The following is a 26,467-nucleotide window of genomic DNA, read 5'->3' as shown; positions in this document are numbered from 1 at the left end:
GCTACTGTATTCTTAGACATTTTCTGACTTGCTTTGAGCCCAAAAGACTAGCGCAGTTGAGGTTATAATCTAACAATTCAATATTTAGTGCTTTGCATACCAAACTTTCCTCAAAGCCACTAAAGTATAAAGACCATTGTTATATTAGTTGCCTCACCATCCTCTGTATAGGAATGGCATTCAAGTCCCGGCTCAGTAAAAGACTGGACTAATTGAATGGGTTGTTACACAGGGCTGTGACATTTCACATCACTATCATTTTTTTTAACTTGATGTGCTGCCGATAATGGGCAAATGAATGTCCCTTAGGAATTTAATGAGACTTTTTTAATGACTAAAATGGTGGTTATAAAAGACTATCCTCCAATGAGCAAGCTGGCGAGGATGTAAATAAATGTGAATCTCAAGGAAGGGAATGCTTTGAGTTATTCCAGTAATTTGGCTATTGTATCCCTCACGGTAATGAGCACGTTGTTTTTTTGTAACTTTGGGGTAAGGATTATGGCAGGAGGGTGGGAACTGCATGTTCTGTCTCATTAACATGTCAACAACACAGAATCATTTACAAACTTGTTTTAATGTTGACAATGTTGGGCTAGCTCTCCAGCCAATCACTTGAAATAGTCTGCACTGCATATGTGCTTTTTTAAAACACGTTTTGAATCCAACTATATATATATATATATATATATATATATATATATATATATATTTGCATTCTAAATCTGAATAAATGATTGCCGCCTTTCCATATTTGGAGTCACTTTTTGTCTTATGGGGCACTAAAATGTCATTCAAGATTGAAATTGTCATGTCGTGTCTCCGTTGTCACACACATGTCCCTGAGCTTTTCTATATTCACTCTATTTCAAACGTTTCAGCTTTAATGGCCTGAGTAACAACCTAAAGCCAATCTTTCTCTGTGAAACATACAGTTTCATCCAAACTGAAAACTGGAAAAATAAGAACTGGACTGCTGAATTGAAATTTTGGCATTGTTCATGGTCTTTGCAACATCCCTAGTGTGGGAATACTGGGTCTTGATAAAAGGTTCAGCGCGTCGTCACGTTTTATTGCCATTATCAAGCATAGTTGATCGGGCTGTTCAGCTGTAGTGCATTGATTCCCATTGTAAATCTGTCCCCCAAATCAGCTGTCCCTGGACACAGGATGTTATAAAGAAGAGCTAGGAGACATTCGTATCCATTGAGGAAGTACCTGATATGTAGACTCTCGTGTGTGTGTGTGTGTTTTTAATTGTGAAGGTATTCATTCTCTTAATTCTACCTCTGAAAAGTAATGAGATAGGAGAGAAACATTGTTTGGTTGCGTCAGTCACAGAAATGGCTTCTTTTTTTTACTGGAAAGCGGTTTAGACTAGTTGGTGATAATGAATATGGAAAATATTTGAGCTGATCATTAAGCAACAGGTACAACAACTTTGTTTGTGGTGTTTTTGTTAGTGGACATGAAAATGTAACCATCCCTTTTGCTCTGTTTCTCTTTCATAGGAGGCTTTTGGAGTCATCTCTTATGTCGCAGTCTCGGTATGACATATCTGGCTCCCGGGACCATCCTATTTATCCAGATCCTGCCAGGTGAGTCTTGTGGTCAGTGCTATTGATGTTTTACTTGTAATTTGAGAATACAAAAAAAGTTCCACCAAGCATACTAGATTAGCATGTAGCACACACTACAAGGACCAACAATAATTTGCCACTTGATAAATGGGGGTGTCAAACATTGTCGATTTGCCCTCAGGTGGTTTGAGTAAAAATAAATCGAAACTGCAGAAATGATATTGGACCTAAATGTATACAGTCTCTTCATTTTGTTTTCTGTCTAACAATCACTGAACATAAGGGAGACTGTCAGGGATCATTGACAATTCTAAAAACAATGGATAGAGCACCATTTTATGGCAAATATTGATGCCAAGGAAATCTGACACTTTTTCAGTTCAGACCTCAGTGTAGTGCTCTAACGGGTGCAGACAAGCCAGCAAACAAATGGAAAATGGTCCCACTATCAACATCATCATTTCACTAGCCTCGTAGAGAACCAGGCTTCCCTAATCCTGAAGTCTGGCCTAAATTAGCTAAAAAGGGTTGGAGACTTGGTCTAAATCTGATGCCTCACAACACGTCAAACCAATCTAATGCCTTGCTTGGGTGGAGCTTAAGATGCAGCACTCCCTCAACAGTCATGTGGGGAGGGTTCTTGGAATGTAACGTCCAATAAAAATGTAGCTACTGGAAGCCAGCGGACCATTCAAACCGTTTTGGCTCATACAACATTTTTCAGACCTCCAAAGGAGGCGTGACGACAACAACATTTTTGGAGGACTAACATTTCACTAACCTGTGCACACTTGTCTCTGTGTGGTTCTCAGGCAACAGTATGTCATAGCGTTGACATTATATACTGTAAGACAAACTAGACAGTATAGCTTCAAGCATATGATGCTTACATGAAGTATTGTCGAAGGTAATTTCCCTTGAACATCTGCCAGTAGGCCAACCGTGTAGCATATATTAACTTTAATGCATGCTGTTCTTTGAAATCCATTATCACTGCTATAAATGGAATTGTAACTGGTCGTCGTTAAATATAAATGGAACTTGGACATTGTGTTTTCATGGTAATACATTTTTATTCATTGCAGCCCAACACAAGTTGTGATGTTTCTTAGACTTTTGAGCGAAGATGTTGATAATGTTGGTAACGTCACCACTATCTGTGTTCCTACCTTTCTGATACTGCCTTGCTGAAGAGTGATTCATTACACCTGGTCTGCTCTGAGCCTGGAGGTTCTGAATTTAGTGTCTGGGATTGAATGCCAGCTGACCTCCAAGGTGGTGACCTTGTGAGGTGGATAGTTGGGCCTAGTCCTCTCAGTAAAAATACATTCATCTAGGGACAGAGCTGCTCCGCTTAGGAACCAAGGTGCTATATAGAAAATCAATGTGTGACCCAGAGCAGGGACATAATGATCAGTACAGCCAATTTTTGTAGAGAGTGGACACTTGACTATTGACTGCTCACTCTGTCGTCATTTGCTTTGACCTTTTGATCTTAAACGCCTATCTAGTGGCGAGGATAGCGCCGACACTTCCCTCTCACCTCGTTATTCTCTCTCACATGTATTTATTTAAACTTTATTTAGGCAGGGTGGAGTCCCATTTAAGACCAACGTGTCTTTTACAAGGGAGCTATGCATGACTAACGCTTACACAATCAAGTCAGCATAGGCGCATAGAAAATACAGAACCTTCAAAAACACAATCATAAAAAAACAACCACATTCCTCAGTTAACTTCATCGGGGTAGGGGGCAGTATTTTGACGTCCGGATGAAAAGCGTACCCGTAGTAAACTGCCTGCTACTCAGGCCCAGAAGGTAGGATATGCATATTATTACTAGATTTGGATAGAAGACACTTTGAAGTTTCTAAAACTGTTTGAATGATGTCTGTGAGTATAACAGAACTCATATGGCAGGCAAAAATCTGAAGAAAAAATCCAACCAGGAAGTGTGGAAATCTGAGGTTTGTAGTTCTTCAAGTGATTGCCTATCTAATACACAGTGTCAATGGGGTCATTTTGCACTTCCTAAGGCTTCCACTAGATGTCAACAGTCTTTAGAACGTTGTTTCATGCTTCTACTGTGATTGGGGAGAGAATAAGAGCATATGGAGTCAGATGACTGAGAAAATGACATGAGCTCAATCTCGCTCGCTCCCGTGAGAGTTAGGTGTGTTCCTTTTCATTTCTGAAAACAAAGGAATCGTCCGGTTGGAATACTATGGAAGATTTATGATAAAAACATCCTAAAGATTGATTCTATACATCGTTTGACATGTTTCTACGAACTGGAATATAACTTTTGACTTTTCGTATGAACTAACTGCGCAAGCACAGTGCATTTGGATTACTCCACTGAACGCGTGAACAAAATGGAGGTATTTGGACATAAAGATTAACTTTATCGAACAAAACAAACATTTATTGTGGAACTGGGATACCTGGGAGTGCATTCCCATGAAGATCATCAAAGGTAAGTGAATATTTATAATGTTATTTGTGACTTCTGTTGACTCAAATGGCGGGTATCTCTATGGCTTCTTTTGGTGTCTGAGCGCTGTACTCGGATTATTACAAAGTTTGCTTTCGCCGTAAAGCTTTTTTAAAATCTGACACAGCGGTTGCATTAAGGAGAAGTGTATCTATAATTCTTTGAATAACAGTTGAATATTTTATAAACGTTTATGATGAGTATTTCTGTAAATTGATGTGCTCATTTACTGGAAGTTTTGGGAGGAGAAACATTTCTGAACATTACACGCCAATGTAAAATGTTTTTTTTATATATATAAATATGAACTTTATTGAGCAAAACATGCATGTATTGTGTAACATGAAGTCCTATGAGTGCCATCTGATGAAGATCAAAGGTTAGTGATTCATTTTAGCTGTATTTCTGGTTTTTGTGACGCCTCTCCTTGCTTGGAAAATGGCTGTGTGGTTTTTCTTGTCTAGGCGCTGTCCTAACATAATCCAATGTTATGCTTTCGCCGCAAAGCCTTTTTGAAATCGGACAGTGTGGTTGGATTAACGAGAAGTGTATCTTTTAAAATGGGATATAATAGTTGTATGTTTGAGATTTGAATTATGAGGTTTTTGTTGTTTTGAATTTGCCCTGCTATTTCACTGGCTGTTGGCGAGTGTGTCCCGCATACCCCAGAGAGGTTAAGAGGTCCTCAACCAACAATCAGAATTTCCCAAAAGGCATATTCAGACTGAATATAAGGATCCGTTAAAGGTTTTCTACTTTGAAAATCCAAATCTAGTTCCTCTTCCATTTTAATATCCTCAAACATTTATGAGTAAGAAGTAGGCTAGGCCTATCTGCAAGAGTAACAGTTACAAATAGTTCCCACATGAAAACATTTCCCATGTGTTCTGCCCATGAACATTTTCTTACATGCTGTTAACCATTTAATACAATGCATTGAGACCGCTGAAGTATCTGAGGTGAAAATGGGTCCTTTTTATGGCCAGTTCCTAGAATTTTTTTTTTCGAGGGAATTACAAAAATAATTTCCATTGAACATTGTGAGAAAGCTACTGGGGCTTTGTAGGTGCCTTGTCATTTGTAATTTGCCAGTATGGCTTGCATCCAGGACAGAACTACATTAAGAGTAGGTAGTGTCCAAACTCAGATATTCTCTGCTGTTAACCTGTTTCAGAGCTTGACAGTGTCTTTGATAGTGTTTCCTCGTGGGCAGACCCAGATATTCATGGCCACTGCTGTTCCTTCTCACCTCCTGGAGTATTGGGAACTCGATTAAAAAAATAACCCTATGTACCCTGTTACCTTCTCTTCCCATTGCATTCTGAACTCCAGAGTAGAGATTTATGATTTTAGTTTCTAAGATATCAAAAGATGGAGCCTGCCTCCTTTATTTTGACCATTTTGAACATGTTTGTCCCCTGTCACATCAAATTCATAAAGCTTCAGTGGAATTGATGCCAGATCTGAAAAACAAATTTGTAGAGTCAATTTAGTAGCACTTTTAATACTTGCCAGGTGTTGATTTATTTCCCTGTACTCGTTTTCATTTCCAATCCAGAATTTTGCATTGTAATCCATTTGCTGACCCCCTGGGCGTCGTGCAATAACTTTGATTAAGGTTACTCTGGTTTTTCAACCTATAAACTCATTTGTGACATGAACAGCTATACAGAGATTGCATAGCAGGCTACACTATAACTTGAAGAAAAATGTACTTAATACCAAAGTATTGCATGATCCTTGAGCCCTGGAAATACAGTACAATCACTGGGAAAGCTAGACTGAAGTGTGCACACAACTTGACTAGTGATAATTGCATGGATGGGTGATGGTTTTGATAAACCCTAATCTTCTGCGAGTTAAGTCATCTATTTATATTTGTGGAGTGTCAACATTGACTGTCCCAGACCACCTTGTCTGCTGTCAGCAGCAAAAACGAACATATTTACTTTACTGATTTAGCGATATCTCTTCATTCACCTCTTCTGACTGTTGAGCTTTGTTTACACAAACCAACATTTTGGATTAAATCTAAATACTGTAGTCTGGCCCTAGCTCATAACTTTCCAGTTTAGGCTATTATTTATTTAACATCATACATTTTCCTTGATTTGGGTACTCCGACTTGGCTGTAGATATACCATACAAGTTTTTCAGATTCCAAAACAATTTCTACACAATGTTCTCAGCTTAGCGAAGCCCGATGAAGACAACTGATAGGTTAGCATTTACACTTTACAAAAATGTCTACTACATTTAAAAAAAAAAAAGATTTTACTGAGTCTTTCAATCAGTCAATTTAAGTAAATTCATTAGGTCCTAATCTATGGATTACACATGACTGGGATATATATGCATCTGTTGGTCATAGATACCTTTTTAAAAGAAAAAAAGGGGGCATTGATCAGAACCATTCAGTATCTGGTGTAACCACCATTTGCCTCATGCAGCGTGACCTTTCCTTCACCTAAAGGTGATTAGGTTGTTGATTGTGGCCTGTGGAATGTTGTCCCACTCCTCTTCAATGGCTGTGCGAAGTTGCTCGATATTGTTGGGAAATGGAACACGCTGTTGTACACGTCAATCCAGAGCATCCCTCACAGGCCATGGAAGAACTGGGATATTTTCAGCTTCCAGGAATTATGTAAAGCTCCTTGTGACATGGGATCGTGCATTATCAGGTTGAAATATGAGGTGATGTCGGCCAGTTGAGAACAAGTTCTCATTTACAACTGAGACCTGGCCAAGATCAAGCAAAGCAAAGCAGTGCTACAAAAACAACACAGTTACATATAAACAAACGTACAGTCAATAACACAAAAGACTAGAAAAATCTATGTAGTGTGTGCAAATGTAGGGAGGTAGGCAATAAAATAGCCCTAGAGGTGAAAATAATTACAATTTAGCATTAATACTGGAGTGATGTGCAGATGAGGATGTGCAAGTAGAGCTACTGGGGTGCAAGAGGGTAAGTAATAATATGGGGACGAGATGTACTATTTACAGATTGGCTGTGTACAGGTACAGTGATAGGTAAGCTGCTCTGACAGCTGATGCTTAAAGTTAGAGAGGGAGATATAAGGCTTCAGTGATTTTTGCAATTTGTTCCAGTCATTGGCAGCAGAGAACTGGAAGGAAAGGCGGCCAAAGGAGTTGTTGGCTTTGGGGATGACCAGCGCAATATACCTGCTGCTATGGTGACCAGTGAGCTGAGATAAGGCGGGGCTTTACCTAGCAGGGTCTTGTAGATGACCTGGAGCCAGTGGGTTTGGCGACGAATATGTAGCGAAGGCCAGCCAAAGAGAGCATAAAGGTTGCAGTGGTGGGTAGTATATGGGGCTTTGGTGACAAAACGGATGGCACTGTGATAGACTGCATCCAATTTGTTGAGTAGAGGGTTGGAGGCTATTTTGTAAATGACATCGCCGAAGTCAAGGATCGGTAGGATAGTCAGTTTTACGAGGGTATGTTTCACAGTATGAGTGAAGGAGGCTTTTTTGTGAAATAGGAAGCCGATTCTAGATTTAATTTTAGATTGGAGATGCTTAATGTGAGTCTGGAAGTAAAGTTTACTGTCTAGCCAGACACCTAGGTATTTGCAGTTGTCCACATATTCTAGGTCAGAACCGTCCACAGTAGTGATGCTAGTCGAGCGGGAGGGTGCGGGCAGCAAACGGTTGAAGAGCATGCACTTAGTTTTACTAGCATTTAAAAGCAGTTGGAGGCCATGGAAGAAGTGTTGTATGGCGTTGAAGCTCGTTTGGAGGTTTGTTAGCACAGTGTCCAAAGAAGGGCCAGATGTATACAGAATGGAGTCGTCTGCGTAGAGGTGGATCAGAGACTCACCAACAGCAAGAGCGACGTCATACACATATACACACACAGAGAAAAGAGTCGGCCCGAGAATTGAACCCTGTGGCATCCCCATAGTCTGCCAGAGGTCCGGACAACAGGCCCTCCGTCCAGGGCACAGCTGGGGGGTGGGGGTCTATAACAAACGGCAACGGTGAGAGACTTATTTCTGGAAAGGTGGATTTTTAAAGTAGAAGCTCGAATTGTTTTGGCATAGACCTGGATAGTATGACAGAACTCTGCAGGCTATCTCTGCAGTAGATTGTAACTCCGCCCCTTTTGGCAGTTCTATCTTGTCGGAAAATGTTTAAGTTAGGGATGGACAATTCTGGATTTTTGGTGGCCTCCCTAAGCCAGGATTCAGACACGGCTAGGACATCCGGGTTGGCATAGTGTGCTAAAGCAGTGACTAAAACTTAGGGCGGAGGCTTCTAATGTTAACATGCATGAAACCAAGGCTTTTATGGTTACAGAAGTCAACAAATGAGAGCGCCTGGAGAGTGGGAGTGATGCTGGGGGCTGCAGGGGTTAACCTCTACATCACCAGAGGAGGAGTAGGCTAAGAGTACGGCTAAAGGCTAAAATAACTAGTCGTCTAGTGCGTTCGGAACAGAGAGTAAAAGGAGCAGGTATCTGGGCGCGGAAGAATACATTCAAGGCATAATGTACAGACTAGGATGTGAGTACAGTGGAGGTAAGCCTAGGCATTGAGTGACGATGAGAGGTTTTGTCTCTAGAGGCACCATTTAAGCCAGTAGGCTTCAGGATGGGCCTCAGGATCTCGTGACGGTATCTTTGTGCATTGAAATTGCCATCGATTTAAAATGCAATTATGTTTGTTGTCTGTAGATTGTGCTTGGTCATACCATAACCCCACCGCCACCATGGGGCACTCTGTTCACAGCGTTGACATCAGCAAACTGATTGCCCACACAACACTCTGTCTGCCATCTACCTGGTTCAGTTGAAACCAGGATTCACCCGTGAAGAGCACACACCAGCGTGCCACTGGCCGTCGAAGGTGAACATTTGCCCACTGAAGTCGGTCATGACGCCAAACTGGAGTCAGGTGAAGACCCTGGTGAGGACGACGAGCACGCTTCCCTGAGATTGTTTCTTAGAGGTTGTGCAGAAATTCTTCGGTTGCGCAAACACACAGTTTCATCAGCTGTCCGGGTGACGATCCCGCAGGTGAAATAGCCGGATGTGGAGGTCCTGGGCTGGCATGGTTACCAGTGGTGGGAAAATGTACCTAATTGTCATACTTGAGTAAAAGTTAAGATGCCTTAATATAAAATGACTTGAGTGAAAGTCACCCAGTAAAATACTACTTGAGTAAAAGTCCAAGTATTTGCTTTTAAATATACTTAATTATCAAAGTACATGTAATTGATAAAATATACTTAAGCATCAAAAGTAAAATTGTAAATGATAAAAAAAATCTTAAGCGAACCAGACAGCCTCTTTTTTTACATTTACGGATAGCTAGGGGCACGGTCTAACACTAACATATAATTTACAGACGAAGCATGTGCTTATTGAGTCCGCCAGATCAGAGGCAGTAGGGATGACAAGGGAGGTTATCTTGATAAGTGTGTGAATTAGACCATTTTCCTGTCCTTTTGGATGTCAGGGAAAATATATGGAGTATAAAGTACTTAAAGAAGATTAGGAATGTAGTGAAGTAGAAGTAGTCAAAAATATAAATAGTAAAGTACAGATACTACGTACGTAGTACTTTCAAGTATTTTTACTTAAGTACTTTACACCACTGTTGGTTGTGAGGCCTAAAATAACGTTGGAGGCGGTTTATTGAACCACACTAACTATGGCCATCAGAGTTGAAGCATGGAAGATGGGGAAGTTTACTTTTTTGAAGAAGAAGCCTGCTCCATTTTTACAGTATGTGGGCTCTGACAATACATGGTCTTGGATTTGTTCTGGTATTAGCACTGCTTTCTGCCTGCTTTGCTTGTTTTTATTTGTCAGTTCTAAAAAAGACATATCTACACTATACATACAAAAAGAACGTGACTGGGATAGCACAGAGTCCGACTTATTTCCGTTGCGGTCTATTGCTCCTGGGTTATCTGATCACCATTGATTTTAGTTGTGTGTCCTTGCTGTGTTCACAGGTTGTCCCCTGCTGCATATTATGCCCAGCGGATGATTCAGTACTTATCTCGGCGGGACAGCATTCGCCAACGATCACTGCGCTACCAGAGCCGACTGCGGCCTCTCTCATCCACCTCAGATAGCCCGGGAAGCAACTCCTCCCCCTCCGTTGAGAACAACGAGGTGGACTTTGAGGAGTTTGAGTGAGTCGTCTTCTACCTACAACATCCAATGCCTTTTGTATCCCTTGACTATTGTTTATGAAGACATTTACAGGACACATTATGATAAAACATCCTACAATTGTTGAGAGCGTTGGGATTTATTCATGGAATAATTTTGCATGAAACCATAACATAGCAGAATGCTGTGATTTCTCTGTCAGTGGATTTGGCTGTGAAGTTAGTGCCACCATTGCCAATGGGTGAGGGGAAATGATTTTCCTGCATTGTGCCTCCACACACCCTCGGTATGATCTGGAGTGCATTATGACTAACAAAGCAAGCAGCTGAAAAACACTCCTACCAAAAATAACTTGCGTATCGAATGCCTAATGTGTGGCTCTCAAAGGTTGAATTTGTGATGTATTTTTCAAATTGATTAGGTTTTTTTCTTTCTCCTTCAACATGTATATGTTAATTGCCTCTGGCCTGGCTATGATAAAGGTGCAGGGGGATGGTGTTGCTTGCAGGGCCTTGATACTCCAGGGTCAGTGGTTTGGAACACTCAATGCTCCCAGGACTTATTTGAGGTCATCAGTCTTCTCAGGCCTCTGCAGACTTTGTACTGTAGCATCTTTGGCCGAATGAGGTCAAAGGAATTCCCCTGGCGCTATTTCCTCTCCAGCAATTGACGACATATTATTTATAATGATGACAACTGTTTGTCAGAATGAACAACTAAGTTATTCGTCGCTCCATCAACTATTTTAGAATGCCATTTATTGTCCTTTGGGTTGGATTCAGAGTTACATCAAACCAGCAAGGACATTTTCCTCGAGCATGTAAACGGTCCAATCACCATGTTGCTAGTTATAACTGGGTCATTGCATGGTGTGGCGTCAGCTCCACATCAGTGTGAGACAGTGTCTGTTTTCTTCCGACAAGATTAGACATGTGCTGCCACCCTCTCGTTCATTATTGAACCTGGTGGGATTTAGGGAATTATAACAAGACGACTTGCCCTTATCCCCAATTCCAGATTTACGCTTCTGCTTACTAATTGTTTTAAATGATTGGCGTGGATCAGAACTTTGCAGCCGTAGTGAGTGCAATTAACAGTATGGGGGATGGCTCTATGCATCAGAGACACAACGCTGTTGTTAGTTGATGAGAGGGAGGTCTCAGATTTCTGGGGGTATGACGTTTCTCAACTTTCAATAATGAGTGATTGGCACCGTTAAAAAAACAAAAAACGAATGTAAACTAATTTTGTGGTACTGTATGTCTTTGAGATGCGGAGCCTTGTGCACGTTGGCCATTTTTCAGTCTGTGCTAGTACCACTGTAAAGTTTTTAGGACATTCAATTTACAGTTATAGTGATCAATTGCACGGCTAACTATGAGCAATATTCACAGTTAGCGATCTAGCTAATGTGTTTTGATTTCCACTTCCTCAGGTGGTGAATTAGCCCCAAATGAATTAGCCTATTAGCAGGTACACAAAATCATGTAGGCAAATGGATCTCTATTGATCAAAACATTTGGAGAAGTCTGGAGCCCTATTGTGAAAGTAAAATATAGCAACAATTGCCTAATTACCAGCCCAAATTTTAATGACAAACTGGTTTGCACATAATAATTACTTGAATCATGCATTCCTGCTTGGACATGTTTGGAAAAACAGTTCTTTAATCACATCATCTCAACAGTCTATTTTCCTCATTAAAGCACTACGAATGACTTTGTGAGATTATGATATTTTTTTTCTATTGCGTTACACAAAATGTTGGTGCGACCAAATCGTTGGCCTGGTGCCACCAACTGAATAAGTTAGTGGGACCAATGGCACCAGGGTCAGATGTTAGTCTGCAGCCCTGTCTGAGCTGTGTTTTTCTGGAGCAGGATGCTACGGGTGATGAAATAATTACAAAAAATTCATTCTTAACACCATACACACTTGATAGGTGTTTTTGTTTGATTTTCACAAAATCATATATTTCAACGTGCAGAATAACTGAGAACAGATTTTCACTTTTTCTTTAAACTGATCATGATGTGCCAGTTGCACGGTGAAAAGACATGCCCTTATAGCCAGCAAAACCCTATGGCGCTTTTGGAATGCTGGAAGAATTCACTAATTGTAATGGAACCAGCAAACAGTCCTGTGAAATCATATACAGCAGCAGACTCCGACTATAGATGAATCAGGATGATGCGCCCCTTGAGAACTGCACAGAGTGACAGTATTTGGTATTTTAAAAGGGTCTACTGAAGAAATCATTTTAGAGCTGTAGCCTAATTCTCCTCCAAACTCTCACCTTGTTTTGTAACATGCTGATCAGAGAGAGAAGAGAACAGCAGTTTAATAATGACACCGCCGATGACGCTGTTGCCAGTTTCCACAGAAAGCAGCTGTCACTTGACCACTTATTAGCTCTCCTTCTCATCTCCTTTCCCAAATGAATTGCGGCTTAATCTAAATGAGTTAGTTTTCTACACTTGCGAAGAATGAGGCTGGACATTTCTTCAACTTACTTACGGGGGTGTCTTGTCCCCATTTTTTTAGTTTTTTTAGTCTGTTTGCAAGTTTTAAGTCTTCCTAGACTGATCAACTGGTTCCTTATTTGCTGGACATTTTATAACATGGCTAGCAAAATAGTTTTACTTTCGACTTGAGCATACATGGAATGAAGTTATACGGCCAGTCGGCCACAGAGTATCATTGCTGTCGAAGCAAACAACATTTTTCCGGTATTAAAATGCAGTTCTGGATGACTGATGTGAGATGGGGCATCTTCAAAGCCAGAATATGACCTCACCGATTTGGTTTCTGAATTATTCCGCCAACATGACTGCCCGACTTAGAAATGAATTGCGGAGGGTATAACAGTGTTGGCATATTTCATATCAGTTATTGAAATGTATATTTATGAAAGCATCTCTATTTCCGCCTGCTTTCTGATTTAGAATACTTTCAGAGGCTCCACGTTCGTCGGATTTCCTCTCTCTCACATCCTTCACATTGTCACAGTTTTCAGGAAGTGTAAAGCAAATTCTGAATATGAAATGTCCGGTGGATCAGAGGCCGTGTCCTCTCAGCTGGTACGCTCTGATGGAAATACGATGCATATTTAGTTCCTCCTGGGGTCAGTGAATAAATTACAGGAACCAATGTTCCTGTTATGGCACAGTCTTCCTTCGCAAGTTCTGATATTTACATTTTAGTCATTTTAGCAGATGCTCTTATCCAGAGCGACTAACAGGAGCAATTAGGGTTAAGTGCCTTGCTCAAGGGCACATCGACAGATTTTTCACCTAGTCTGAACAGGGATCCGAACGAGCTACCTTTCGGCTACTGGCCCAACGCTCTTAACCGCTAGGCTTACATGCCGTCCTGATTCTATACAGTGTCTCCTCAGGCTGGAAATATGTTGTCTTTGTTTTTCCTCCTTTTGAATGTGTCCGGACTAGAGTGTACGGTGTTGTAAAAAGGGGCCTACTTACGAGCAGTTTTTCAAAGCTGTAAATGGAGAAACATTGGAGCCGTAAATAACCATCTTTACCATAAATGACCATCTTTATGCATTGCAGCATTTCAAACTTTTGCCAATCTTCTCTGGAGTTTCTGTTTGGCTGCTTGGTTTTTGAGGCTGCTGGATAATCACAAGCAGTACTGCAACTTTCTTCCTTTTAGTCTGGGTCTCAAGCTACTAATAAGTTAGGCCAACATCAAACTTTTAAGTGAGCCTGCACTATATAGTGAGCCCAGCTACGGTCTCTCAGTTAAGCTGAGGCTTTTAATTTGAGGTACTCCTTGTATATATTTGTCTGTTATCTCCCCCTCTCTTTCTTCACAGGGATAATGGTGATCGCGCCAGACACAGAGCTCCACGCAACGCTCGTATGTCTGCCCCCTCGCTTGGCAGATTTGTTCCCCGGTGGGTGGCCCTGATATGATTAATTGATTGATTTTATTAGGAAAAAGATGCACTGAGTACAACCCAAGGGAATACACACATTAAAGCGATTCCACTGGTTTCACTGATGGAATACACACAATGCAGAGAAAACAAACAAAAACAGCCATCCCTACAATAAAGATACAGCATCATCACAGCATACAATAAATACTGTCAATACTTAACTAAAAAAGAAAGATACGGGAAAACCAAAAATAGTCAACCTATCCAAACTCTTCAGTTGTCCTCCTGGACTCTTGAGTACATTACACTTATTGGCTCTTCATATTCCAATGATGTTTGTTTTTTTGGCCAATAATATGAGCTGCCGATGACATAATGGGACTCTGTCCCGAGATTTGGATACAGGAAATGTTTTACATATTCTCAAACTTTTTCGTAAGTTTGATTTTAGAATCTGTCTACCCAAAACCAGTGGTGAGCATTAGCATAATCATACAGCACAATCATCAGTTTGTGCAACAATGTAGAGTCCGGTAAGGCTATTATAAAGACTTGCCTATGCTTTTTAGTCCCATATTTTAGTCCCCTATTACGCCACATGGATGGTCTCCAATTTTCTCATGTCATCTTAATTATGGGGTGAGTAAACTCTCTGTTGTGTGATTCTATGTAACTTGATGCTTCTCTGTTTGTTCAAGGAGGTTCCTACTGCCTGAGTATCTGCCATATGCTGGGATCTTCCACCATGAGAGGGGCCAGCCTGGCCTGGCCACCCATTCCTCCGTCAACAGGGTCCTAGCAGGTAGGCAGAGTTATCCCTCGTGTTTTTGTCTCGTTTTCTGTTTGGGTATCTAGGCTGCAAGGAGAGCTGGCAATTCCTATAATATTTCAGATCACGTGGGTGCTTTAGGACCTGGTTGCCCACACAATGTACCATTTTCAGATGGATGAGCAGTTCAGCCACTCGTGAGTATTAGTGCAGCAGCACAGGTAAGTGTTTGCGAAGAGGGCCTCTGCGTAATGACTGCCCTGTGCTCTCCACCCACGCTTTTGGAGCACAATCCACATGCTCCAGTGGTATTGATGTGGACGTTGCAGGTAATGAATTCGTCAACGAGAGTGCTTCAGAACCTCTTTCCCCTGCCGCCCACACTCTTGCAAACATGCTGGAACGCCCACACCAGCCCCAAAGAGCAAACTTACCAAACTATTTTTTTCCCCTGACATGATTCATGTGTAAAAGATGTGAGGTTCTCTCTAGTCCCATCTCAAGCATGCTTTTGCATTCTTAATTGTTTCTGACTCCTCATTCACAGCTCATGTCAAACCAAGCCAAATAGTCCCACTCACCCTTTGCTTCCATTGTCCGACAAGGACCGATAGTCACCGCGAGAAATTAGAGTGCTGCTGTGGCTTCAGTGTTGTTTACGGTGTTGTTTCTCATTGTACTGTATCACTGTCATTGTGTGTGTGTGTCTTGCCCACTGCTGAAACCTACAAATATCAAATGTTTTACAATTAGTGTTTCCGTTCAACTTGCATGAAAAGTTCCTCCGTTTTTGTGTGTGTGTGTCGTCTAGTTAATAAACAGAGAAATTACACCAGGTTTCATGCCTCTTGAGTCAGGAGAGATGTTCTCCGCCCAGCCCTCCATTTGCTTCCTACGCTGATTACTGTGACACCTGTGTTGATGATGGTTTGTAATGTTGCTCTTGAAATGCCACAGCGGCGTATGGGGTGTTTGACTTTAAATTACCTTTCACAGCCATTCAGCACAGCTCGTTCATAGATGGCCTAGTCTTCTTTTTGTTTTTGGATGATGTGTGAAAATTGAGAACTGGCATTTTTATATATTAATATTTATAATTTTCACCAGCAGAGGACAGTAGTAACCATATACTTGTATATGTGCCTTTTTATGTAAGAGATAGAAATGCAAATCTTTAATCATTCCAAAAATAAATAATGCTCGTTCACATTTATATAACTGGCAGTTATCTTTTTTTCCATGACAGGGTTTTGTCTTTTAGGGGTTCACTGTTACAGAAAGTGCATTTTAATTTAAACTTGCATAAAGACATGAGGTACAGTGGACATGTCATTCAGAGTTTAAGAGACCCGGTTTAGCCGCTCAACTATGTCCCTTCCCATCTTGGTGGCCAATCGGTGTCTGAGCAGAAACAGAATTTGTAAATGGAGAAGGTGACCTGTGATGACGTCTCATTGTCACCCCAAAGGTCAGGAGAGAAGGGAACAGACAGGGTGATATTACCTGCTCAGTCTTGTAACCCTGAGTGAATCCACTGCAATTACCAATCCAAGTGGAGAAGGACTGTAATGGAGTGGACAGAGAGGGTTACAGGTTCAGTCAGCACACAAAATGGAAATGATCAGATAGAAACACAGACAATGGTTGTTCAGAATATTTTGGCTCATTTTCCCACTATTTTCTTCGTACCAGTAAATCATACATCATTAGTCTCTACCATCTCTTGTCTATGTCCAACTTCCTTTCAAAAACCTTATTAGCACCATTTTTTCGATGCCAGAAACCAAGTAGCAAGTATTGTATTGCGACGCATACTATAGAGAAGTTGCTTTTAGTTCTGCTCTATCTCTCTTGTCCCCTCTGGCGTTTTCTCCTTTGACTGGGCTGGTGGCAAATGTGTCAGCTTTTCACCCCTCTGTGCATTGACATGTTGGTTGGGGCATCACAGATATGCATGCAACATCGATATTGCTGGAACTGATGACACCCTTGCGTAAAGACCCTCAGCCGTACAGCTTTTAATGTATAACACACAATACTTCACATCTGTACACTGCTATTTCATGCCTCTAATTTTTTTTTCTTCTTGGATGTCTTTCTCTATTATTTGAAACTTCTTCCCTTTTCGATAAATGTATTCTTTTCTTCAGTTTATTGCTCGCAGGCCACGGCTTATAGTCCTGTGAAACTTTGATAATGTGAGATCTTGTTTTATGGCTGAGTTTGCAACGGCCTATGGCCTGTGACCATAATCTAAATCAAATGTTAATGTCACATAGAAATATTTAGCAGATGTTATTGCGGGTGAAGCGATATGCTTGTGTTCCGAGCTCCAACAGTGCAGTAGTATCTAAAGATTCACAACTATACACACACATCTAAAAGAATGGAATTAAGAAATGTATAAATATTAGGATGAGCAATGTCGGAGTGGCATTGACTAAAATACAGTAGAATAGAATACAGCATATATATATGAGATGAGTAAAGCAGTATGTTAACATTATTAAAGTGATGAGTGATTTTATATATATATATATGTGTGTGTGTGTGTGTGTGTGTGTGTGTGTGTGTGTGTGTGTGTGTGTGTGTGTGTGTGTGTGTGTGTGTGTGTGTGTGTGTGTGTGTGTGTGTGTAGCTGCAGCTTCTAAAGTGCAGGGTTGGGTAACCGGGTGGTAGCTGGCTAGTGATGGCTATTTATTGGCTGCTCTTATATTTTATGAAATTAAAGGCACAGTGTCGTCAGCAATAGGGCAGTGGATTTAGCCCAGAGCTTGTATTCTCATCATTGGTTAAATGTAGTGCACATTACTCAGAGGTCAAACCATTGGCATGTGTATGATGCAATATAGAATGATTTGTGCTTTAATCCATACTGTTATAATTCAATATTTAGTATCAGGCTCTAAGTGCGTGTTCAGATGTGGCAGTGAGAGTATCTGGAGGCATGTTGTATCAGTGAGACAGGGAGTCTTAATTCAATAAGGCAGTTAGCTCTAAGACAGTCCGTCGGTCATGTTGGCTCTTTCCCAGAAGTTGTACAGCAAGGGGCCCGATGTTCCTCTTCCCCCACTTGGGCTTTGTCTTGGGACTGCCGCCAAACATAAAAATATGAACTTCAGGGAAATCACATGTGCAGCCAAGTGGAGAGAGGATATGCCAGGTGTATTTTATTATGTGGCGCTCCAGCTCTCTGACATACTGTGAAAAGAGGGGCTTGTCACTCTCTTGTCACTTTGCCCTGCTTCAGTCCCCTATAACCTCATTCCCCTTCGATCTCTGATCAGTCCCTTTCTCTCACTCTGTTTGCATTCCCTTCACCCCCACCCTGTTTCTGCTTCACCCCTCTTCCCTCTCCTCCAACCCTCCGCGGTTGTCTTTCCAGCTTATCCCTACACTCTTTCTCTTCAGTCCCTCCATCCTAAATCCACCTCTCCTCCAAAGTAAATCTCTTGATCTTCTCTTCTGTAAGGAGCTACTTCTTGCTGATGTGTAGAAGAAAACAATTCCCTCCTTTTTAATGTTCACCCTTTGAATAAGTCATATAATTTATTCTCATGTACCTTGGAATTTGCAGTAGCAGCTCCCATGCTGATAACAGGTGGGAGGGTTGAGAACCGCATTATACATGTTAAAGAGTACTTCATGTTTTTCTTTGATACCTTCCTGACAAAAGTAAATATGTGTAACAGAAGGCATATTTTGAGGTATAGCTTATGTACTCGAGCAAGTCCCAAACTGATGTCTACAGTGTACCGCCTCCTCATTTCCAACACCTCTTCCTGATCACTGCTTCAATTGTTTCTCTGCTCAAGTTATTTTCTTTAGCTGTGCAATTGTGGCCCCTCATCAGGAGTTCAGATTTTTTTTTGGGGCCCCCCCCACCACCATCCTAAGTTGCCCATCCCTTTTCAAAGTACACCATCACCCAGTTAGCTCAGGCTCTGTCAAACCAAGATAAGTCTGACCGTCATCACCATGTACTTTGTATTGGGAAAGCTGTTGAATATGCATTGCCTGCACTTGCCTGCAAAAATATGCGTGCGTAGGCTATCCCCCAAAGCCCAATGGGAAAACTGAGCCTCCGATTTAGAAGTTTCCTGTTGAAATGCATTAGCGAAGAGTAAACCATACTGTTTAAATGTTCATATAAAATTTAGTTTTTGTCATTTGCATTTTTCACATGTATTTGCTCTTCAAAATAACAAAGATACGATTTGTTACTGTGAACGGTTTGAATCAAAGCGTCCCGGCTGGGGTTACTGAGTGCTTGAGTGGCTGCATTAGAATATCTTAACGGGTCCTGACTCAGTAATGCAGTAGTCTCTCTTTATAGATGGAAGGGTGACTACCTTTTTTTTAAATTTCCATTATGGGAGCTCTCTTGGAGGCGTTTGACGCTGTGGTTGATGGACACTCAGACAGAGCAGTGTAGTGGTTTTAGTGTGGGAGAGCCTGCCAGAATCATGCCTGTCATTTTAATAGGTGTAACTGTTGAACCCCCTATTATAAGAGTGGAGTGGATTGTCATGGTGTTGAGCAGCGATCTCCAGCATGGCTGATTGCATCCCCACTCCTGCTATTTTCCTCCTCTCTTTTACGTTTCCTGTTTGGGTAACTTTCAGCGGATATAGAAAGTGTGAAATGCATTCGGCTCCCTCTCTGTTGTCTTGTTTCCCATTACAATTTGTATTATTCTCTTGTCAATGCTCTTGGGTTTTGCTGAAGTTGTGCAGTGGTTGTCTGATAATGATGTTCCAACTTCGGTCAGGGAGGGTTATGTAACAGTATGATAAGAATGTTAGAATATCTGAATTTTCTTTTCTGTGATCAGACTGCAGATCGGGCTGTTACTAGCCTAAATGCTGACTGGATACTGACGGCCTGCTGTCTGCTACCCGGTTGTCACCACTGAATGCTTATGTGCACTCACCATAGAAAAGTGGAAGTTTCCAGCTGTCAGCATTAAGCTCAATACATTGGGGATTTAGGAAATGTCCTGCTTTTGGACTCATTTCTCCATTGCCAGACGGGCAACAGATTTTCTGTTGTGCAGTGTGTCATATCCCAGGAAGTGTACCCAGCTGAATTCTATGTGCACAGGGCCTGCAGAAGATGTTGTACCCTCCTAAAATAACCCTAAAATATCTAGGATATTATTAGGCTGTATCATTTTATTCTCAATGTTTCATCAGGATGCAATAAACCAAGACTTTAGAGCAGGGGTCTTCAACCTTTTCTTGCCCAGGGACACCTGCCTAGGCAAGCCTGGCAACCAAGGGACCCCCATCATACATTAGCACAAAACAAATGTTCTCGTCTTTTCTTAGCAGGTGAATAGCAAGGAGAAGTAATCAACATTATTAGTAAAAAATGTTGTTTGTATTTTGCCCCACTTTTTTTTCTTCCCAATTTCAATCTTGTTTCATTGCTGAAAATCCCCAACGGGCTCGGGAGAGGCGAAGGTGGAGTCATGCGTCCTCCGAAACATGACCCCACTAACCACGCTCCTTAACACCCGCCAGCTTAACCCGGAAGCCAGCCGCACCAATGTGCCGGTGGAAACACCGTTCAACTCGCGACCGGGTTCAGCCTGCAGGCACCCGGCCTGCCACAAGGAGTCGCTAGGGTGCGATGAGCCAAGTAAAGACCCACCCTGGCCAAACCCTCCCCTAACTCGGACGACGCTGGGCCAATTGTGCGCCGTCCCGGGCTGTGCCACGACCGGTTGTAGCACAGCCTGGGAATGAACCCGGTTCTGTAGTAACTCCTCTAGCACTGTGATGCGGTGCCTTAGACCACTGCGACATTCGAAGGCCAGCAATCAATATTTTTTAATTAATAGATTTGGTACATAGTTTTTTTTTTTTTTGACCTCCCCATATTATAAATGGAGTAGGAAGTGTGAACTCTAACATAGCCTATTAGATAGAAACGTAACTCCAAACACATTTTCACAAATAGCAGCAGTCAAGAAAGATAACCAGTGGCACTTGCCGCGACTGGTACTAAATGTCAGATACTCCAGTTTGTGTAATTTGCTCAATATTAGGAGTTGAGAAATAAAGTTGACATCATTTAGAAATTATATTCCCTTTTCTACTGGAGGTATGTAATTCAAAATGTTTATTTTGTTGTTACTAGCAATATTCATAACATTGAAATAAAAATACATGCTTTTTAGTTGTGTTTTTATTGGACCCCCTGCAGTACCTATGGGTCTGTGGACCCCTAGGTTGAATACCCCTGCTTTAGAGGCTATGGTGTATTGTGCATGTTGTCTAGGGGTAGTGTTGAGCTGTGGCTGTGGAGCCAGTGATGGTGGCCATTTGCTTGAAGAGGTTTCTCAACCCTCCTAGGTCTTATGAAGGAGGGACAATTTATGGGGATAATTCAGGATGAGCTGAGTCAGGGTATATGGCAGGAACACACCAGTGCTCCCTCATACTGTTATGGGCTCTTTAAAATCTTGCCTGGAAATTCCCAAAGGATATGCATTTGGATTTTGTAACACTTTCCTGAGAGCTGTGTCGGACAGCTGACAGCAGCTTTCTCGTCACCAAATGATTTAAAAAAAGTACCTACTTAATCCATGAAGTATTTTTTTTATGAAGTAAGTAAGTGCTAAGTGTCATCAGAGGCCCAGTGGTTAGAATAGAGTGGTGTCTACAGTATTATATGAAGTTATTGTTCAGAGATAAAATAACCATACACTATCCCGTTTGAAAAATTCACTCTACAGAGACTCCATCTCCTCTCTGCTCTTCGATATTAAAAATGGGTTTCAGGAAGGCATTGGTAATCACTCTGCCATGCTTTAGGCTCACTTCCACTTTTGAGTAAAGCACACTGGCGGTGTGGTGAGTGGCAGATAATCCTTTTTTTTTAGTAGATGAATGGTTTGTTGATTTGCAAAACACAGGTAATGCTGGCTCAGTCAATCCTTTACTTGGCGGAGTCTCACAAAATTTAAGAACGCTCAAGCAGTAGTTGGACACTGGACTCTAAAAGCTACACCTCTTCTGCTGAAAGTTCTTCCCTGTCCAGTTATGGCCTCTGCATAATTCATTCGTCGTTCTGCTGTTTTATGGTACCTTCAAAATGTGTACTTGGATGAGCCCGAAAGTACATCTCTTTGCAGGCTGTACTACATTCCATCTAAAGGCCAGTTACAGCCTATATGGACTTTCAGAGCATGAGAAATGGGTATAGACCTAATAGTTTGTATTGGAGCTACTCCCTTAGACACATGTTCACACTGACTCAATCTTGCACACGCACACAGATCTAAACCACATTTGGCTTGTTTTGACTATTGAAACATTTGCTTGCTTTCGGATTCTGTCAGGAATGGCCGACTAAAGGTATGTGGTTGAAGTTAGAACTGATTGACTTTTCTACTGGCAAAATGTAAACAGTTTAAACTGTCAGAACAGAGACTGACTGTCGGTCTGATTCCATTTCTATAATGCCCCATCGTGTTGCATTCCTTACATTATTTCATAGTGTGGCTAATGAGATTAGCATTGCTCTTGTATTTGTGCTGTCATAAATATTCCCTGGTTTTATTTGGACTATTTTAATCCTGTTATCAGCCTTTAAACATTATTTGAATTATTTTATATTCAACAAATCTTGGCCATTACCTCTGCCTCGTCTCTTTTCATTTCATCAGTCATGCCCCAATGCACTGTGGATGTAACCACAGCAACCAAATATGTTGTGATTTCATGCTACTTTGATAAGATGGTGATTACTCTATTGGGCAGTTGTCACACAAACTCTAGCTCCACTTGACATGCTTCCATGCTGCCGCAGCACTACATTGTTTTTCATGTGTTAGTGGACTCACTGTGATTTAGTTTATTTTCATGTATTGTCCCTTTTTCTCTGCCTTGAACAAATGCACTCACACTGGGTAGCTTGAAGCACCTACTGAACAATTGTAGCTCAGTCATAAACAAACACCACTAGCTGTATCCTGACAAAGAAAGCCATAAGCATTTAGCAAGCAAGCTTGCTGGAGAAATGTCATTTTCATGTACAGAACAAGATGTGCAGTAGAGTTTGTCTGGTTTATGGGAGGTCAACCCATGTGGGGATATGAGTGGCCAGGAAGGGGCCATTATTTCAGACCTCCCTATGTGAACCAAATACCAGCAGTAGCAGCCATTCAGACCCCAACTGGTATAAAAATGGCTGTGGGGAAAAAGCAACAAGGGTCTTTCTCTGAGACTTGTGCCTCCCTTTCCTTTTTAAAGTGCCCCAACTGGTTGACCTGTGTAAAGGTCTTACTCACATCGGCTGCGGAGAGCGTGATCACACGGTCGCCCGGACCAGCTGGTGCTCTCATGCATGTTTCAGTGTTATTTGCCTCGAAGCAAGCATAGAAGTAGTTTAGCTCGTGGGGACAAAGATCATACTTTTTGGAGATATGTCCTCTGGTCTGATGAAACAAAAATATAACTGTTTGGCCATAATGACCATCATTATGTTTGGAGGAAAAAGGGGGAGGCTTGCAAGCCGAAGAACACCATCCCAACCGTGAAGCACAGGGGTGGCAGCATCATGTTGTGGGGGTGCTTTGCTGCAGGAGGGACTGGTGCACTTCACAAAATAGATGGCATCATGACAAAGGACATCAGTCAAGAAGTTAAAGCTTGGTCGCAAATGGGTCTTCCAAATGGACAATGACCTCAAGCATACTTCTAAAGCTGTGGCAAAATGGCTTAAGGACAACAAAGTCAAGGTATTGGAGTAGCCATCACAAAGCCCTGACCTCAATCCTATAGAAAATGTGTGGGCAGAACTGAAAAAGCGTGTGCGAGCAAGGAGGCCTAGAAACCTGACTCAGTTACACCAGGGTTGTGGGAATCGAACCCACAACCCTGGCATTGCAAACATCATGCTCTACCAACTGAGCTAATTTAAAGGCAATACTACCAAATACTAATTGAGTGCATGTAAACTTCTGACCCACTGGGAATGTGATGAAAGAAATAAAATTTGAAACAAGTCATTCTCTCCACTATTATTCTGACATTTCACGTTCTTAAAATAAAGTGGTGATCCTAACTGACCTAACACAGGGAATTTTAACTGGGATTAAATGGTAGTAATTGTGAAATACTGAGAGCCAAATACATTTTACAAAGGTGTATGTAAACTTCCGACTTCAACTGTATATCATTCCACTCTCTTTTTATGTGTAAGTCCGTGAGTTGTAGTCAATCTTCAAACCCACCATGTGGTACTATTATGAACTGAGGTCCCATGTGAGAGAATGAGGGTCCTCTCTCTCATCCATGGTGCCATGTGACAGTGGTGTAGTCTGCATGGCCATGGGGTTAGAACCAGTGACTCCACTTAGTTATGACCCCCCCCCCCCCCCCCCCCGACCCTTCTTCTACCTATAAAAGAGTGAACTGTGAAAATGTATCTGGTTTTATATATGGACTGCGAGACCAGGGGGAATAAAATGCAGCCTATGATTAATATGCATCAAATAATGCCACTTATGCTCTCTCCATCCCTTGTTTTCCCACTCCCTTTTTTGTCCATTGTCCCCATACCACCTCCGTGCGTACTGCTTGCTACTCTTCTTTCCACACTGCCCCAGACACTTCCTTTCGATCCAGTTCAACTCTCCAATCCTTCTCCCCCCTCCAATTTCATTCCCTAGTAATCACTAACTTTAGCCGATGATGGTGTGAAAATGGTCGAGGCTATTCGAGTATCAAATCAAATTGTATTAGTCGCATGCGCCGAATACAACTGGTGTAGACCTTACATTGAAATGCTTACTTACGAGCCCCTAAACAACAATGCAGTTTAAAAAAATATATACAGAATAAAATACGAAATAAAACAAACAAGTAATTAAAGAGCAGCAGTAAAATAACAATAGCGAGACTATACAGGGGGGTACCGGTACAGAGTCAATGTGCGGGGGCACCGGTTAGTTGAGGTAGTATGTACATGTAGGTAGAGTTATTAAAGTGACTATGCATAGATGATAACAACAGAGTAGCGGCAGTCTAGAAGGGGGGGGGGAATGCAAATAGTCTGGGTAGCCATTTGATTAGCTGTTCAGGGGTCTTAAGGCTTGGGGGTAGAAGCTGTTTAGAAGCCTCTTGGACCTAGACTTGGCTCTCCGGTACTGCTTGCCAGGAAGCTTGGCCCAAGTGAGCAGTTGCTATACCAGGCAGTGATGCAACCTGTCAGGATGCTCTCGAAGGTGCAGCTGGAGAAACTTTGGGGATCTGAGGACCCATGCAAAATGTTTTTGGTCTCCTGAGGGGGAGGTTTTGTCGTGCCCTCTTCACAACAGTCTTGGTGTTCTTGGACCATGTTAGTTTGCTGCTCCACTACAGCCCTGTCGATGAGAATGGGGGCGTGCTTGGTCCTCCTTTTCCTGTAGTCCACAATCCTTTGTCTTGATCACGTTGAGGGAGAGGTTGTTTTCCTGGTACCACACGGCCAGGTCTCTGACCTCCTCCCTATAGGCTGTCTCGTCGTTGTCGGTGATCAGGCCTACCACTGTTGTGTCATCGGCAAACTTAATGATGGTGTTGGTGTGCTTGGCCGTGCAGTCATGATTGAACAGGGAGTACAGGAGCGGACTGAGCATGTACCCCTGAGTGGCCCCTGTGTTGAGGATCAACTTGGCATATGTGTTGTTTCCTACCCTTACCACCTGGGGGTGGCCCGTCAGGAAGTCCAGGATCCATTTGCAGAGGGAGGTGTTTAGTCCCAGGGTCCTTTAGCTTATTGATCAGCTTTGAGGGCACTATGGTGTTGAACGCTGAGCTGTAGTCAATGAATAGCATTTTCACATAGGTGTTCCTTTTGTCCAGGTGGGAAAGGGCAGTGTGGAGTGCAATAGAGATCTGTGGATCTGTTGGTGCGGTATGCAAATTGGAGTAGGTCTAGGGTGTCTGGGATAATGGTGTTGTGAGCCATGACCAGCCTTTCAAAGCACTTCATGGCTACAGACGTGAGTGCTACGGGTTGGTAGTCATTTAGGCAGGTTACCTTAGTGTTCTTGGGCACAGGCACTGTGGTGGTCTGCTTGAAACATGTTGGTATTACAGACTCGGACAGGGAGAGGTTGAAAATGTCATTGAAGATACTTGCCAGTTGGTCGGCGTATGCTCACAGTACACATCCTGGTAATCCGTCTGACCCTGCAGCCTTGTGAATTTTGACCTGTGTAAAGGTCTTACTCACATTGGCTGTGGAGAGCGTGATCACAGTCTTCCGGACCAGCTGGTGCTGTCATGCATGTTTCAGTGTTAATTGCCTCGAAGCAAGCATAGAAGTAGTTTAGCTCGTCTGGTAGACTTGTGTCACTGGGCAGCTCGTGGCTGTGCTTCCCTTTTGTAGTCTGTAATCGTTTGCAAGCCCTGCCACATGCGACGAGCGTCGGAGCCGGTGTAGTTTGATCCGATCTTAGTCCTGTATTGAGGCTTTGCCTGTTTGATGGTTCATCGTAGGGCATAGCGGGATTTCTTATAAGCTTCCGGGTTAGTGTCCTGCTCCTTGAAAGCGTCAGCTCTAGCCTTTAGCTCAGT

The 26,467-nt window shown here is 42.1% G+C and overlaps 1 protein-coding gene across 3 annotated transcripts in view; it reads left to right on the top strand.

Moving 5' to 3' along the window:
- Positions 1 to 26,467, top strand: part of LOC115167530 (activating molecule in BECN1-regulated autophagy protein 1) — a 94,616-nt gene that overhangs the window by 14,511 nt on the left and 53,638 nt on the right. For all 3 annotated transcript variants that reach the window (XM_029722021.1, XM_029722022.1, XM_029722020.1), the window contains exons 8-11: positions 1,512 to 1,598; positions 10,062 to 10,244; positions 14,060 to 14,140; positions 14,824 to 14,927. In XM_029722021.1, the coding sequence (XP_029577881.1) occupies positions 1,512 to 1,598; positions 10,062 to 10,244; positions 14,060 to 14,140; positions 14,824 to 14,927 (455 nt within the window). The remainder of the gene's footprint in view (positions 1 to 1,511; positions 1,599 to 10,061; positions 10,245 to 14,059; positions 14,141 to 14,823; positions 14,928 to 26,467) is intronic.

This window comes from Salmo trutta, chromosome 29 (genome assembly GCF_901001165.1).
Source record: "Salmo trutta chromosome 29, fSalTru1.1, whole genome shotgun sequence".
NCBI lineage: Eukaryota > Metazoa > Chordata > Actinopteri > Salmoniformes > Salmonidae > Salmo > Salmo trutta.
The sequence above is the reverse complement of the archived record's forward strand: the minus strand, read 5'-3'. Positions and strand labels throughout refer to the sequence as shown.